The 13,598-nt window shown below is 42.2% G+C and overlaps 2 protein-coding genes across 3 annotated transcripts; one reads left to right on the top strand and one right to left on the bottom strand.

Annotated features, from left to right (window-relative positions):
• The first annotated feature begins 4,824 nt into the window (after positions 1–4,824).
• Positions 4,825–10,818, top strand: LOC6623227 (mediator of RNA polymerase II transcription subunit 1). Of its 2 annotated transcripts, none has more exons than XM_002048632.4 (4): positions 4,825–5,366; positions 5,432–6,787; positions 6,866–8,652; positions 9,383–10,818. In XM_002048632.4, the coding sequence occupies exons 1-4, from the start codon at positions 5,333–5,335 to the stop codon at positions 10,604–10,606; spliced, it is 4,401 nt and encodes a 1,466-aa protein (XP_002048668.1). In that variant the 5' UTR covers positions 4,825–5,332; the 3' UTR covers positions 10,607–10,818. The 2 variants fall into 2 exon arrangements, with proteins under 2 accessions (XP_002048668.1, XP_032289922.1); XM_032434031.2 differs by having other exon boundaries at positions 4,826–5,366; positions 9,388–9,717.
• A 508-nt stretch (positions 10,819–11,326) lies between these two features.
• On the bottom strand, positions 11,327–12,960 carry Adsl (adenylosuccinate lyase). Its single transcript, XM_002048631.4, has one exon. It carries the CDS (start codon positions 12,859–12,861, stop codon positions 11,416–11,418), a length of 1,446 nt encoding a protein of 481 aa, XP_002048667.1. The 5' UTR covers positions 12,862–12,960; the 3' UTR covers positions 11,327–11,415.
• Between the last annotated feature and the right edge of the window lie 638 nt (positions 12,961–13,598).

The following is a 13,598-nucleotide window of genomic DNA, read 5'->3' as shown; positions in this document are numbered from 1 at the left end:
TAATAAACCACTTTCAAACTACGACGTAGTTCAAGCCACTCCAGAAAATAGAAAGAACACAGTACTAGCTCAATTAAAGCAATTTAAACCACAATTAAAAGAATTATGCACCAAGTATAGTGCTGTATTCGGACTTGAAACCTAATCAACAACAACAAATAATTTTTATAAACAAAATTTGAGATTGAAGGATACTGAACCAATTTATATTAAAAACTATCGAAGCCCGCATAGTCAAGTAGTAGAAATTCAAAAACAAGTAGGCAAATTAATCTACGATAAAATTGTCGAACCATCAGTGTCAGAATACAATAGCCCACTTCTACTAGTCCCGAAGAAAGCACTTCCAGGCTCAGAAGATAAGAAATGGCGATTAGTAATTGACTATCGTCAGATAAATAAAAAACTGTTGCACGATAAGTTTTCACTACCTAGAATTGATGATATTTTAGATCAACTAGGTAGAGCAAAATACTTTTCATGCCTTGACTTAATGTCAGGTTTTCACCAAATTGAACTTGAAGAGAGTTCAAGAAATATAACGTCTTTTTCAACGAGCAATGGCTCATATCGCTTTACGCGATTACCTTTTGGTTTCAAAATAGCGCCAAATTCATTTCAGAGACTGATGACTATTGCATTCTCTGGACTAGATCCTTCTCAAGCATTTCTTTATATGGATGTTCTAATAGTTATAGGTTGTTCCGAAAAACATATGCTTAAAAACTTAACTGATGTTTTTGAGAATTGTAGGAAATACAACCTTAGGTTACATTCTGAAAAATGTTCATTTTTCTGGGACACAAATGCACCGATAAAGGAATCTTGCCAGACAACAAAAAATTTGACGTCACTAAAAACTATCCAGTCCCACACGATGCGGACAGCGCTAGAAGATTCGTTGTATTTTGCAAATATTACAGACGTTTTATAAAAAATTTTGCCGACTATTTTCGACACATAACAAGATTATGTAAAAAGGATGTTAAGTTCGAATGGACAGCCGACTGCCAGCATGCATTCGAACATCTTAAATCGGCACTAATAAACCCAATATTATTACAATACCCAGATTTCAGCAAAGAATTTTGCATAATAACTGATGCAAGTAAGCAAGCTTGTGGAGCGGTTTTAACTCAAAACCACAATGGACTCCAACTTCCAATTGCTTATGCATCACGTTCATTTACTGAAGGAGAAAGTAATAAAAGTACAACAGAACAAGAATTAGCAGCAATTCATTGGGCAATAACACATTTCAGACAATATATTTATGGTAGACATTTCACTGTCAAAACAGATCATAGACCACTTACATATTTATTTTCAATGGTCAATTAAAGTTCCAAATTAACACGTATGCGGCTCGAATTCGAAGAATACGATTTCACAGTAGAGTATCTAAAGGGTAAAGATAATTTTGTAGCCGATGCATTGTCACGGATAACAATATCTGAACTAAAAGAAATTCAACATAAAATCCTGATAGTCACTACCAGGTATAAAAGTAGACAAAAATTCTGCGCAGAAAACAATAAAGTAGAGATGCCAAGGCAATCTACTGAAACAGCTTCTCAGCCCAATGTATACGAAGTCATTAATAATGATGAAGTACGTACAGTAGTGACCTTGCATATAAAAGATATGCTATGTTTTTTTTAAACATGGTAAGAAAATTATGGCAAGAATTGATATTGGAGATTTATATACTAATAATGGAAATATTGACTTAGGACAACTATTTCCAAGGCTCGAAAAAGAAGCCGGTATATTAAAAATAAACCAATTGAAAATGGCACCGTGGGAAAATATCTTTGAAAAAGTTTCAATAGATAATTTCAAAATTATGGGCAATAAAATATTGAACACATTGAGAGTAGCGCTACTCAACCCGGTGACCACATTAGTAAATGTTAAAGAGAAAGAAGCTATATTCTCTACATTACATGATGATCCATTACAAGGAGGTCATACGGGCATTGCAAAAACCTTGGCCAAGGTCAAAAGACATTATTACTGGAAAGGTATGACTCGTGATATCCATCCAGAAATGTCAGAAATGTTAAAAAGCAAAAACAACAACAAATATTAAGACCCCTTTAACAATTACTGAAACCCCGATGAAGGCTTTTGACAGAGTGATAGTGGATACAATTGGTCCACTACCAAAGTCAGAAAAAGTCAATGAATATGCAGTCACGCTCATATGTGACTTGACTAAATGTTTAGTTGATATACCTGTCGCAAATAAAAGCGCAGCAACAGTAGCAACAGCAATATTTGAATCTTTTATTCTCAAGAACGGTCCAATGAAGACGTTCATTTCGGAGATGGGAACGGAATTAAAGAATTCAATTATAAATGATTTGTGCAGATATTTAAAAATAAAGAATATAACATCAACTGCACATCATCATCAAACTGTTGGAACAATAGAAAGAAGCCACAGAACATTTAACAAATATATACGATCCTATATATCAGTAAATAAAACAGATTGGGACGTATGGCTTCAATATTTGGTTTATTGCTTCAATAGAACCCCTTCTATGGCACATAATTACTGTCCATATGAGTTAGTATTTGGTAAGACTAATAATCTACCAAAGTATTTTAACAGCATAAGCAATATACAACCTATATATAACATAGATGACTACGCTATAGAAAGTAGGTATAGATTAGAAGTAGCATACAAAAGAGCAAGAAATATGCTCGAATTAAATAAACAGAAAAATAAGGATATATATGATTTAAAAACTAGGAACATAACTCTATCAATAGGAGATAAAGTTTTACTAAAAAATGAAGTAGGCCAAAAGCTAGATTTTAAATACACAGGGCCCTATAGAGTTGAAAAAATAGAAGATAATGATAATATAGTTATTTCCGGAAATAAGAGTAAAAAACAAAAAGTTCATAAGAATAGACTAACAATTTTTAACGAATAAAACATACAAATATTTTTTATGAAGTCTTTATGTTCCTTTATGATTTCACAAAAAAAAAAAAAATAACATTGGCCTGATCAACCAACTGAAAAAAAAAAAAAATAAATAAAAATCAATCCTTGAGAAAAACAAATTACTATAATGAATTTAACATTTTTATATTTTTATTTCTTTATATTTTGAAATGTTTTCAAATAATTTTTTTATATTCATATTAATTTTATCCTTTTATTATATTTTATTATTTTATGACAAAAAAAATTTTATACACAAAAAAAAAAACTTTTTATTCAAAATAATTAATTTCATTAAATAACTACACATACATAATGTTATGTTATTTCTTGAAAAAGGGAGGTGTAGTGTATATATGCCTTAAAAGAACATCCTATATACAAATATAAAGTATGCGGCACTTTGTCACATACAATAACAATTATACATTAAACAAGCCCGGAGCCACTTTATATATTGGCTCTGGCTCATATTACGTAGCGCAATTCACTAGCCTCTCTAGCTGACTGTTTATGCTTACGCTGCATTTCCCACGCTACGTCTGAGCGCATTGCATGAGCAGCATATATGCTCACTAACACAGGCATATGCAAGCTACTCACTCTCTCTCTCTCTCTCTTTGTAGCTGTTAACCAATAACAGCATAAGTATATACATGTATCCATATGCTAAGCGAAATACTTTACTTTGAATAAACTCTAAAAACCCAAGTCAACCAGCACTAACGTGCTTTGTAAAATCTTTATTGAAAACCTAACATTACAAGATATTTAATTAAATATATATATATCTAAATGTTAAAATTTGAAAATTGTGTTGCATGCAACTATTATAAATCGCTTAAACTACCTTACACTGCCTAAAGAGCTCTCTGGGTGGGTATGGGGCGATATGAATGGATATATTTTAATGTATATGTATGCATGTGCGCATTTCTCGTGCTGATATTTAATATTTAGGATTTTATGTTTGTTTGGGCAGTAGCAATAACTTTTGGCGTCGTTCGCTTCTTGCTCGCAGATAACTGGAGGCTTTCTCATATATATATATATATATATAGATTCAATTTTTAATATTTGACTACTACCATGCAATCGATTTAATTACATATATTTTAAACATGTAGTTAAAAAAATTATACAATTTTAAAATTATGCTTCAGATCACGGAGAATATTTGTTTTTGTACCAGAATTAGGGATACTGCATCGTTCACCGTTGATCAATTTATCAAGCAGTGCTAATTGTTTTTTCTATGAATATCAACAACATATATACATATGTACATATGTATAACACAGAACTAAAGCAATTTATTTTTAATTCAGGCTCTCTGGCCTCTAGCTTTATTCTAACACAAGGAACGAACTCACTCGTTTAATTGTCATAGTTGTCTCGCCGCTCCTCCTCCTTGGTCAGTCCTCCTGGGTCCGCGCCATGGATCGACGAACATGTGTTTCCGGCCCGGAATCTTCTCCTGGTCAAAGAGGTAGCGTTGGCGTACGTTTTATTTTATTGAGCGCAGTGTAGTGCACATTTTTGGCCCGGCAGAAATTTATGTATATTATTATGTATTCAAGTTTTTCTTTTAGAATATTTGCACACATAAATAAATATTTGTAGTTCTACGGGTGCATTAAATAATTTAATTCAATTTTGTTTAACTACAATTTTTTGGTGGCCGTTCTCAAAATAAAGCATTCTCCTTATCGAAGCTGTGGCGTTGGCGTAGGTTCAGGAACGTTCTTTCCCTTTTTTCTTTTGTTGAGCGCAGTGTAATGTACATTTTTGACGCGGCACACAATTATGTACATACATGTATGTATTTATGTACGTATTTATTTTTGAATATAAGTACACATAACTTAATATTTGTAGTTGTACGGGTGAATTAAATAATTTAGTTTAATTCTGTTTAGTTTACATTTTTTGCCGGCCGATCTCTCAAATTAAAAGAGTACGCTTGCGCACCGCGCGACTGTCGTTGACGGCAACCTACTTCAGACTTTTCGGTGCCATGTGCAGCGAAGAGAACGATGCCCTAAAACCCCGGAACTAGTTAAGGAAGACGAATTAGCTTGCCCATATTATAAGCTGATGCTTGGAGTTTGGTTTTATGACTAAAAACTTAAATAATTGAATAAGTGAGTGATTGCGGCTCCGGAACCAAGTTCCAAAATGACGCACGTGAAAACATCGCAAATTACAATCGATAACAACGCAGTGACGAACTGGTTCGGTTCAGTAAAACAAGCCGGCTTGAATGACGGTTGTTCGTTCGCTGAAAGTAAAAATGGATGCCTAAGATATTTTTCTGTACTCCGTTAACCAATTTCATCTTGATATTAATAAGAAAACATCATTAAAATGAGCGGAACCCATTCGAAAACCATTGGCGGAGGTATGTTATTTGATTGCTTATCTGTGAATATAATTTACGTTAAATTTTTATATTCATACCAACAGCCGGATATAGCAGCCACACACCCGTGGTAATGCCCATACCTAGCATTGAAGAGAAAAACAAGCAAATGCAGCAAGAGACAATGATGGAGAAGCTGCGAGCCAAATACCGGAACAAGCCGAAAAGCTACGAGGACATCAAAAAGTCGGTGCGCATGTACTTCATAGAGAAGCATTATCCGATGGATCCCCTTTGCAAAGCAGCGCTGCAGTCGGCACTGGACAAACTGCAGCACTACATCAAAGTAACATCCCGACACGGACTCGTAGAGCGTTTAGAGAGTCTGTCCCGCCAGCTGGGCCTAAAATTCATGGAGGATCAGCAAATGTTATTCATTTCCACGGACATGTTCTATGTAGAGATACTGTTGGATGCCAGTGGGAAACTTAGTGATGTCAAGGTCCACCACGAGTGCAAAATTGAGCAGCAATCAAATTCCAGCGCCAGTTCCCGAGAGCTGCTCAACTGCCTTAAGGCGGGCGACTTTGCCGACTTTACGGTGCAGCTAGAGGGCTTATCCTCCATTTACCAGCTAAACGCGGAGCCTAAAGTCAAAAAGAAGGCATACGTGGCTTTGCAGGCCATGGAAACGGACATTTTTAATCTCTATCAGCACCAGCTACAGCAGCAGATCAGTGGCAGCAGCGATAGTTACTACATTATGAATAAATCCTCGGTGGGCTTAGTCCAGCAGCGACGCGGTGGACATCCAATGAAGCTGACCTACTTCTGTCCGCCCTTGCATCTCATCGAGACGAAAACAAAAGGGGAAAAGGTGGGCGCTGCAACTGGAAGTGGAACTGCGAGCAGGGACTTCAGCATTGAGCAGGTGATGAAAAGTCCTAACGGACTAAGCGCGACACTTAATCTTGAGGCCTCCTCCGCGAACAAGCTGCAAATCCTCCCGATTCTAAGCTTCACTAGCGAGTCGGGGCTGCCGCTAGAGCAACCCGGCTATGCGCCGCTCACGCAGAACAACTCAATGCTGATGCCGGCTACCTATGTCCTGCGCCTTAGCAAACCCATGCCCGTTTGCATTGACTCTCTGCGTGCTTTGTCTCTGCCGGGTCTGTCGGGCCTGTCAAGCGAGGGAACGACGACTGTCATGAATCTGATCGTGCAAACGGCCTCCAGGCAGGTGATAAAGGGCACCCAGAAAGGCTTGTATGTTAATTTGCCAAGGGAGACACACTGCTACTTCTTCACGGACAACCGACGACTGAAGGGTACTCTGATATCGTCGCTGCCATTCACGGAGCCTGCGCAAGTGCCTAAGATAATCGCGTTCCTTAAAAAGCAGGCGCTCTTCTACACGCTTCTCTCCAGTTGCGTCAGGGAGCAGCAGAAGCAATACAACGGTGCGTATTAAACATATTAGAACACGAGAGTAAAATAATTGTGTGATAAAAAAAAAAAACAATTTGAATTCGTTACAGACATGGATAGTACTGTTATTTTGGAGGTCACTGCTGTTTCGCTCAATCAGATCACTGTGGAACTGCAGCATCCGTACGAGGAGTCGCTGGCCACTGTCGATTTTTTGCTTGAGGACAGCCAGGCGACCTGCACTATTTACTGCCTCAGCAACGATTACGAAGCGCTCTCCCAGAAGCTGACTCGAACAGTGCGCCAGGTTCTCTCCATACCGATGGTTATATACAAGTTGCTTAAGTGCTGGGATGAGGAGCATCAGCAAAAGTTGCATGGCGCTATAGCCCCAGGAGCAGGCAGCGGGACAGCAGGTGGTTTCAGTAGCGCTGGTGGAGGCGGTGTTGGAGGTGGAGGGATGCACGGAAGCAACTTCGGACAATTTGCCATGGAGACGGGTGCAGGCGAAGGCAGCAGTGGAGCTAGCGGCGGCTTCAATAGTGTTAACAATCTCAAAATGGACTCCAAGGTACGATCTCTAGCAGATGCATTCGCTGCATCAACATCGGCGGCTGCGGCCATTGCTGGACTTATGAATTTAAAGCGAGAAACCGACCCTCAAGCTGCCGAAGGCAGCAGCAGCATCCTCACCCCAAGCTCTGTCTCAGCATCCAAGGCTAGCGACAATGAGATCGCCGACAAGTACAAGAACATATGGAAGGACAAGACGTCCAACCTGAAGCATTGCGTCAGCATCACGCCCATTGCTGGCGATGGCAAGTCCCTTCTACAGCAGCAGGTGGATGTGCAGCGCACAGGAGGCATTGAGATCATACCACTGAATGCTCCGGCCAGCGTGGGAGCCACGCCCAGCACGGACTCCCCAGCCACCACAATCACCATAACGCCCATCACTGGAGTTAGCAAAGATGGGAGTAAGGAGGCGAAAAAGCAAGTAATGAGTGGATCCGGAAGTGGCACTAAGCGGCCCCATGAGAGCAGTTCCTCTTTGTCTGCCTCCTCGAACTCGAGCAGCAGTAGCAACAGCAGCTCCTCCAGCGACACGCAGAAGGAAAAGAAGCGCAAGAAGAAGCGAGATGACTCGCCCATGGGCCCTCCCGAGAAGGTATACTCACGCCAGAACTCGCCTGCAGGAGGCGGCATGGCGGATGCCACGACAGGGAGCGGAGCTGTCCGCAAGTTCTCTTCGCCTTCAACTTCATCTTCGGGAACTGGAGCTGTTTTGGCCCTTATGTCCGGCCAGCCATCGGCGCGCCCCAGTCCGAAGCACTCGCCTGTCTACAGCAGTCCCAAGCACAACAGCAACAGTAACACCGCCTCGAACAGTCCGAAGTCGCCTTTCGGAACCCTCTCGCCCAAGCATGGATCCTCCGGCAAGCCAAGCATGTCCACTCTGAAAAGTGCGACGGCGGCCACTAGCCTCAGCCTTAGTCCCAAGGCTGAAAAGTCAATCACTGCAGGTGCCGGGGGTGGTTCCCTTTCTCTGGCAACTGCTGGGTCCGCATTAAGCTCGAGTGCTAATCCTTCAATGATGCGGCCTGTGCCACCGCTGGCCAGCAGCCAGTTGCCCTCGACCATAAAAAAGGACAAGCAAATCGCTAGCAGCTCACCATCTGGTCCCCCACCGGGGGTGGCAGCTGCGGTGGCCGCACTCAAGAGCTCCCAGCAGCAGCAGCAGCAACTAAAGTCCTCCGTGGCTAGTCTATCTCATCTGACCGCGGGTGGGAATCTGAGCAGCTATGTGGCTCCAGCCGTAGCCGCCTTGGAGCTGAATGCACTGCGCAAGGGAATGGCGGGACCGGGATTGGGCGCAGCTGCGGGAGCGGTAGGTGCGGTAAGTCCGTTTTCAATTTATGAGTAGCTCTCGTTGTGTGCCCACCTCCGCCTCCAACTGCACCTCTAACCCAAAGTTGATTCCTTGTTTCTACTTTTGCATATAACAAAAATTTTTACTAAAACTATTTGAATGCGAAATGTTAAATAAATTGTAATAACTAATTTATATAATTATTATTATAACTTATGGCTTCTGTAGTTTTTGATTTGATTTACAGTATGTTCTGTTTGTAAATATATTTACTTGTATAGTCTTTTTTCTAACTGCATCCGTTTAATTTGTCTTGTTATTCCTGTGATGGGTTCTATTTTGTATGTGACCCGTAGTTTGATATCAAATAAGTATAATCCGTAGATTCTATGAACCTTGCACGATTTTCTTGCTATTTCAAGCATTCAGATAATTCTTTATCATGTAGAATGTGCTTTAAAACAGCTCTTGATTTATTTGACACTTTATCTTTGCATTTCTTATAAAGGGCTTATGGAATCATTGATAAACTATATACTAACGAGTTTCTCTTCTCTCCCGCTCTCTCTTGTACACTCGCTGTTCCGTTCGCATGACCCGGGATATGATTAACAATCGCCACTTTGCCACTTTTTGACACGTTCCGCCTTTGATTGCTTTAATTTGCTTTCTCGGTTCGTTTTTCATTTGTTTGTCTCCGCATACGCTCACACACACGTACACTCACATGCACACCACCACGCGCTTCCTTTGTCAGGCTAGTTTGATGACGTCGACGGCAGCTACGACGACAATCATCCAAACCACAACAACAACAGCAGCAACAACTCTAGCGGATTCGTCGGGCACAGCATCAGCAACATTAGTGGAAACGGGAGTGGGAACATCAATTGCAACAACAACACAGCAGCAGCAGCAACAGCAGGGACCAGCGCCACGTAGTAGCGACAACTCCAGCTCCAGCTCCACTAGCAGCAGCTCCATTGCGGGAGCAGTCTCTGACCTCACTACGGGGTACATGGTGAAACCGAGCAGCCAAGAGGGCCTCAAACTGACCATCAATAAAACGGGGAGCGGAAAGAGAGAGAGCAAGGGGGTAGCAACTAGCTCGTCGTCGTCCTCGGCTAGCAGCAAAAAGCAGCACACGGGATTGAAGCCAGGCGTAAACAGCGGACCGGCGTCTAAGAAGGCGCTTTCATCAGCTTCAGGCACAGGGTTAAGCAGTTCCAGCAAACACATTTTCCAAAAGGCCAATTCTTCCGGCAATCTAAGTAGCAAACTAGGCGGCTCCTCCACTTCAGGCGGTGGCTTGCCGTTGACCAAGAGCAATAGCACCAACTCCTTCCAAGAACACAGTGTACCCAGGCGCCGACCCAGCATGTGCAGCCCGGGTAACACTAGTGGAGGCGGAGTGCAGCGCAAGTCATCATTAACGGCATCTGGATCGGCATCGGGCTCTGGTTCAGGACCAGGATTGGGGGCTGGCAGAATGTCACCAGCAGCGCTAACAGGGTCGATGTCACAGCCGCCGCCGCGCTTCGATCACCACACGGACATGATGACCATTCTACAGTACGCGTCGCCCACTATGGCAGCCAGTATGGAGGGCTTCATCAAGGGAATGCAGAACAAGTTTCAGATACCCAAATTGTCTCAGCGACCAACTGGCAACAGCGGCGCAGCTGGACACACTGTTAGCCCATCAGAGCAGCAGTCAGCAACAGCAGTTGCATCTTCCTCCTCATCCGCATCGACATCCATAACCTCATCGCAGGATCAGCAACAGCTTAATGCAGAGTTGAGTGCTCTGGCATCTAGCCTAACAGCTACGCCCAGTAGCAGCAGTGGAGCGCAGAATCCATCGGCACCTCATTCACCTGCTACAAGCGATATGCTACTCAACTTAAGCAGCAATGAGGCAGTTGGTGCAGGTGCTGATGGCATCGACGAGGAGCTGCTCGCCAGCTTGGCAGGCGAATGACATTTTGAACTGCACCCGCTACTCTCAGTAATCCCAACTTAGTTCAATTGATGTGTTACGGGCCTTGGGCTAAACAATGACAAGAAGCTGTTTTTAATAGTGTAAGGTGTAAATATTAAATGGGTTTATAAAGCTGCTGCCTTAACTGAAAGAAATTCTGTATTAATTTAAATATATTACATCTATAAAATCAAATATAACTATGATAAAAGCAAACGATAATAATACGAATTTTTAATAGACAAAAATTATATTTTCATGTATTCGGCAGTTGGAAAATGTTGTAAAAATGTAGGTCTTATCTGATGCAGCTTACGAATCTAGGCGATGTTAACTATTAGAGGCTTGTGGTTTTCAGCTCCCAATTACATTAGTACGTCAGACACGCGAAACAAATAAGAATCGCATTGGGGGCTCAGGGGTCAGAGAACTGCAGCGATAACCGTAATGAGATGCTTCAGGGGGTGGGGGCTTTGGATTAAAAAACATGAAAATAATAAACAAGAAAAATAATTACCTTCGTTGAAGATTTAATACCCTTTATACACACATCGCACGGATTTGCATATACGTAAGAAGAGTGAAACTCTCAGCTGATAAAGATCAGGGATATAAATATATATATATAAATATATAATATATATATATATTTTATAGGCTTGGAGGTGTCTTCTATATGTTACACATTTCATGAGAAAATACGATAACTTTGTACAGCAGTATTGGAATATATACGTCATAAAAAAATGCGTAAATGTATTTAATAGCTTTGAGTTTATAAGATTACAAAATTGCTGGAACAATAATTTTTAGATATTTAGCTGTACATTCTGGACACTCTTGAGGGCGTCACTGTAGCGGGCTAGCACGGGCTTCACCTCCTCAGCAATGAATTCGCCCACCTGCTCGCTGGCACGGCCAGTGAAAGTGCTTGCATCCAGAATGTGGTCCAGTTGATCCAGAATGGGCGCAAAGTATGAGTCGTTGCGTACGCGCTCCACCAGATCGTTGTCTTTGCCAAGCTGCTTGACCTGAGCACCGGCCTCTTGGGAGAGAATGCGTATCTTTTCGTGGCATACTTGGCGATCGCCACCGGCTTTAACCATTGCCATGATAATATTCTCCGTGGACATGAATGGTAGCTCCTGAGCAATGTGTCTCTCAATGACCTTCGGATATACCACCAGTCCTTGAGTGATATTAAGAAGCGTAAGCAGAGCTGCATCAGCAGACAAGAAGCCTTCCGACAAAGTTAACCGCCTGTTAGCTGAGTCATCCAGAGTGCGCTCAAGCCACTGCGTGGCGTGCGTATTCGCCGCATTGCTGAACAATGTGATCAGATGGCGAGCCAGGGCACAGCAGCGTTCCGAACGCATCGGGTTGCGTTTATATGGCATCGCTGACGAGCCAATCTGTGTGCTCTCGAAAGGCTCTTCGATCTCCTTGCGTGAGGCGAGTATGCGCAGATCAGAGCACATTTTGTGTATGCTGCTCCCCAGGCTCGCCAGGGCAGCCATCACCTCGACGTCTACTTTGCGTGTATATGTCTGCCCGGTGACGGCATAGGGCTTGCTAAAGCCTGCCAGCTTAGTGACCAGTGTGTCCAGCTGTTTCACCTTTTGGCTATCTCCATTGAAGAGCTCCATAAAAGAAGCCTGTGTACCAGTGGTTCCCTTTACGCCGCGAAAGCGTAGATCTTCGAGACAGCGACTTAAAGCACGCTCGTCCATTAGTAGGTCCTGAATCCACAGACAGGCGCGTTTACCAACTGTAGTCAGTTGCGCCGGCTGCAGATGCGTGAAGCCCAGTGTCGGCAGGGCTCTATAGGTCTCGGCAAACTGCTGAAGGCGTCCCACAACTGTTGCCACGCGTGGCAAAAGTAGCTGCAAGGCATCGCGCAGCACAATGAGATCCGTGTTGTCGCCCACATAGCATGAAGTAGCACCCAGGTGAATGACTGGTGCTGCCGCTGGGCACTGCTTCGCAAAGACGTGTACGTGAGCCATAACATCGTGCCTCGTGAGACGCTCCTCGGCAGCCGCTGCCTCGAAATCAATGTCCTTAATGTGCAGCTCCATTTCTGCTATTTGTTCCTCGGTTATGTCTAACCCAAGTGTGTGCTCTGCCCTCGCTAGCCAAACCCACAGCTGCCGCCAGGTCGAGAACTTGTTCTGATCACTGAACAGAAACTGCATCTCCTTGCTGGCATAGCGTGTGCTCAATGGCGACTTGTATCCCTCGTAGTTGCTTAACATTTTATTTCTTGATATTCTTCCGCCCGAATCACGAACCACAAATAAGGTTTTTCAACTGAACAAGAAAAAAAATACCACTTGTTGCGTACTTGTATCCAAGTGTTACCAAAGCTAAGAAAACACATTAAACATTAAATAATCGTTTTGTTCATCAATCTGATTCGATAGTTTAGTAACTCTATATCGATACCTCTGGAATTTATCGGTCACAGTATATTGTGCATCTATTTGCGGACTTGACTGAATTCGAAATTAATATACAATTATTTCGATTTTTTTGTGTGGATATAAATCTATACATTTTTATATCTGATTTTCTGTTATTGTTCTAAATTGACTTAGAGCTGGAAAGAGATAGATTGGAATGAAAGACGAATGCATGAGGGATTGCACGTCCTTGTCCAAATAGATGGGCAACGATTGAATTTTTTTTTAATAAGGGACCTGGCCTGTAATTGGCACACGACATGTATAGCAACAACAAATTAAACATACATTTTAAATCTTCAGCGCACCAAAAATTAATGTAGCTGTTCCTTTGGCAAGAGGAATTACAAGTTCTACCCTTATCCGAAGGATAAGGCGTTCCCAAACTTTCTGAGCAGACAGACGGGTGGAGCTGAATAGATCAGCTTGGTCTCTACTATGTTCATACACATTTTTTTCTTCAATACCAATTTATCCTTCTTTCATTTTTAAAAGTTCAATGACGAACCAATTAGACTCAAATTAATTAT

This window comes from Drosophila virilis, chromosome 3 (genome assembly GCF_030788295.1).
Source record: "Drosophila virilis strain 15010-1051.87 chromosome 3, Dvir_AGI_RSII-ME, whole genome shotgun sequence".
Taxonomy (NCBI): domain Eukaryota; kingdom Metazoa; phylum Arthropoda; class Insecta; order Diptera; family Drosophilidae; genus Drosophila; species Drosophila virilis.
This window is presented reverse-complemented; position numbering and strand designations above follow the sequence as displayed.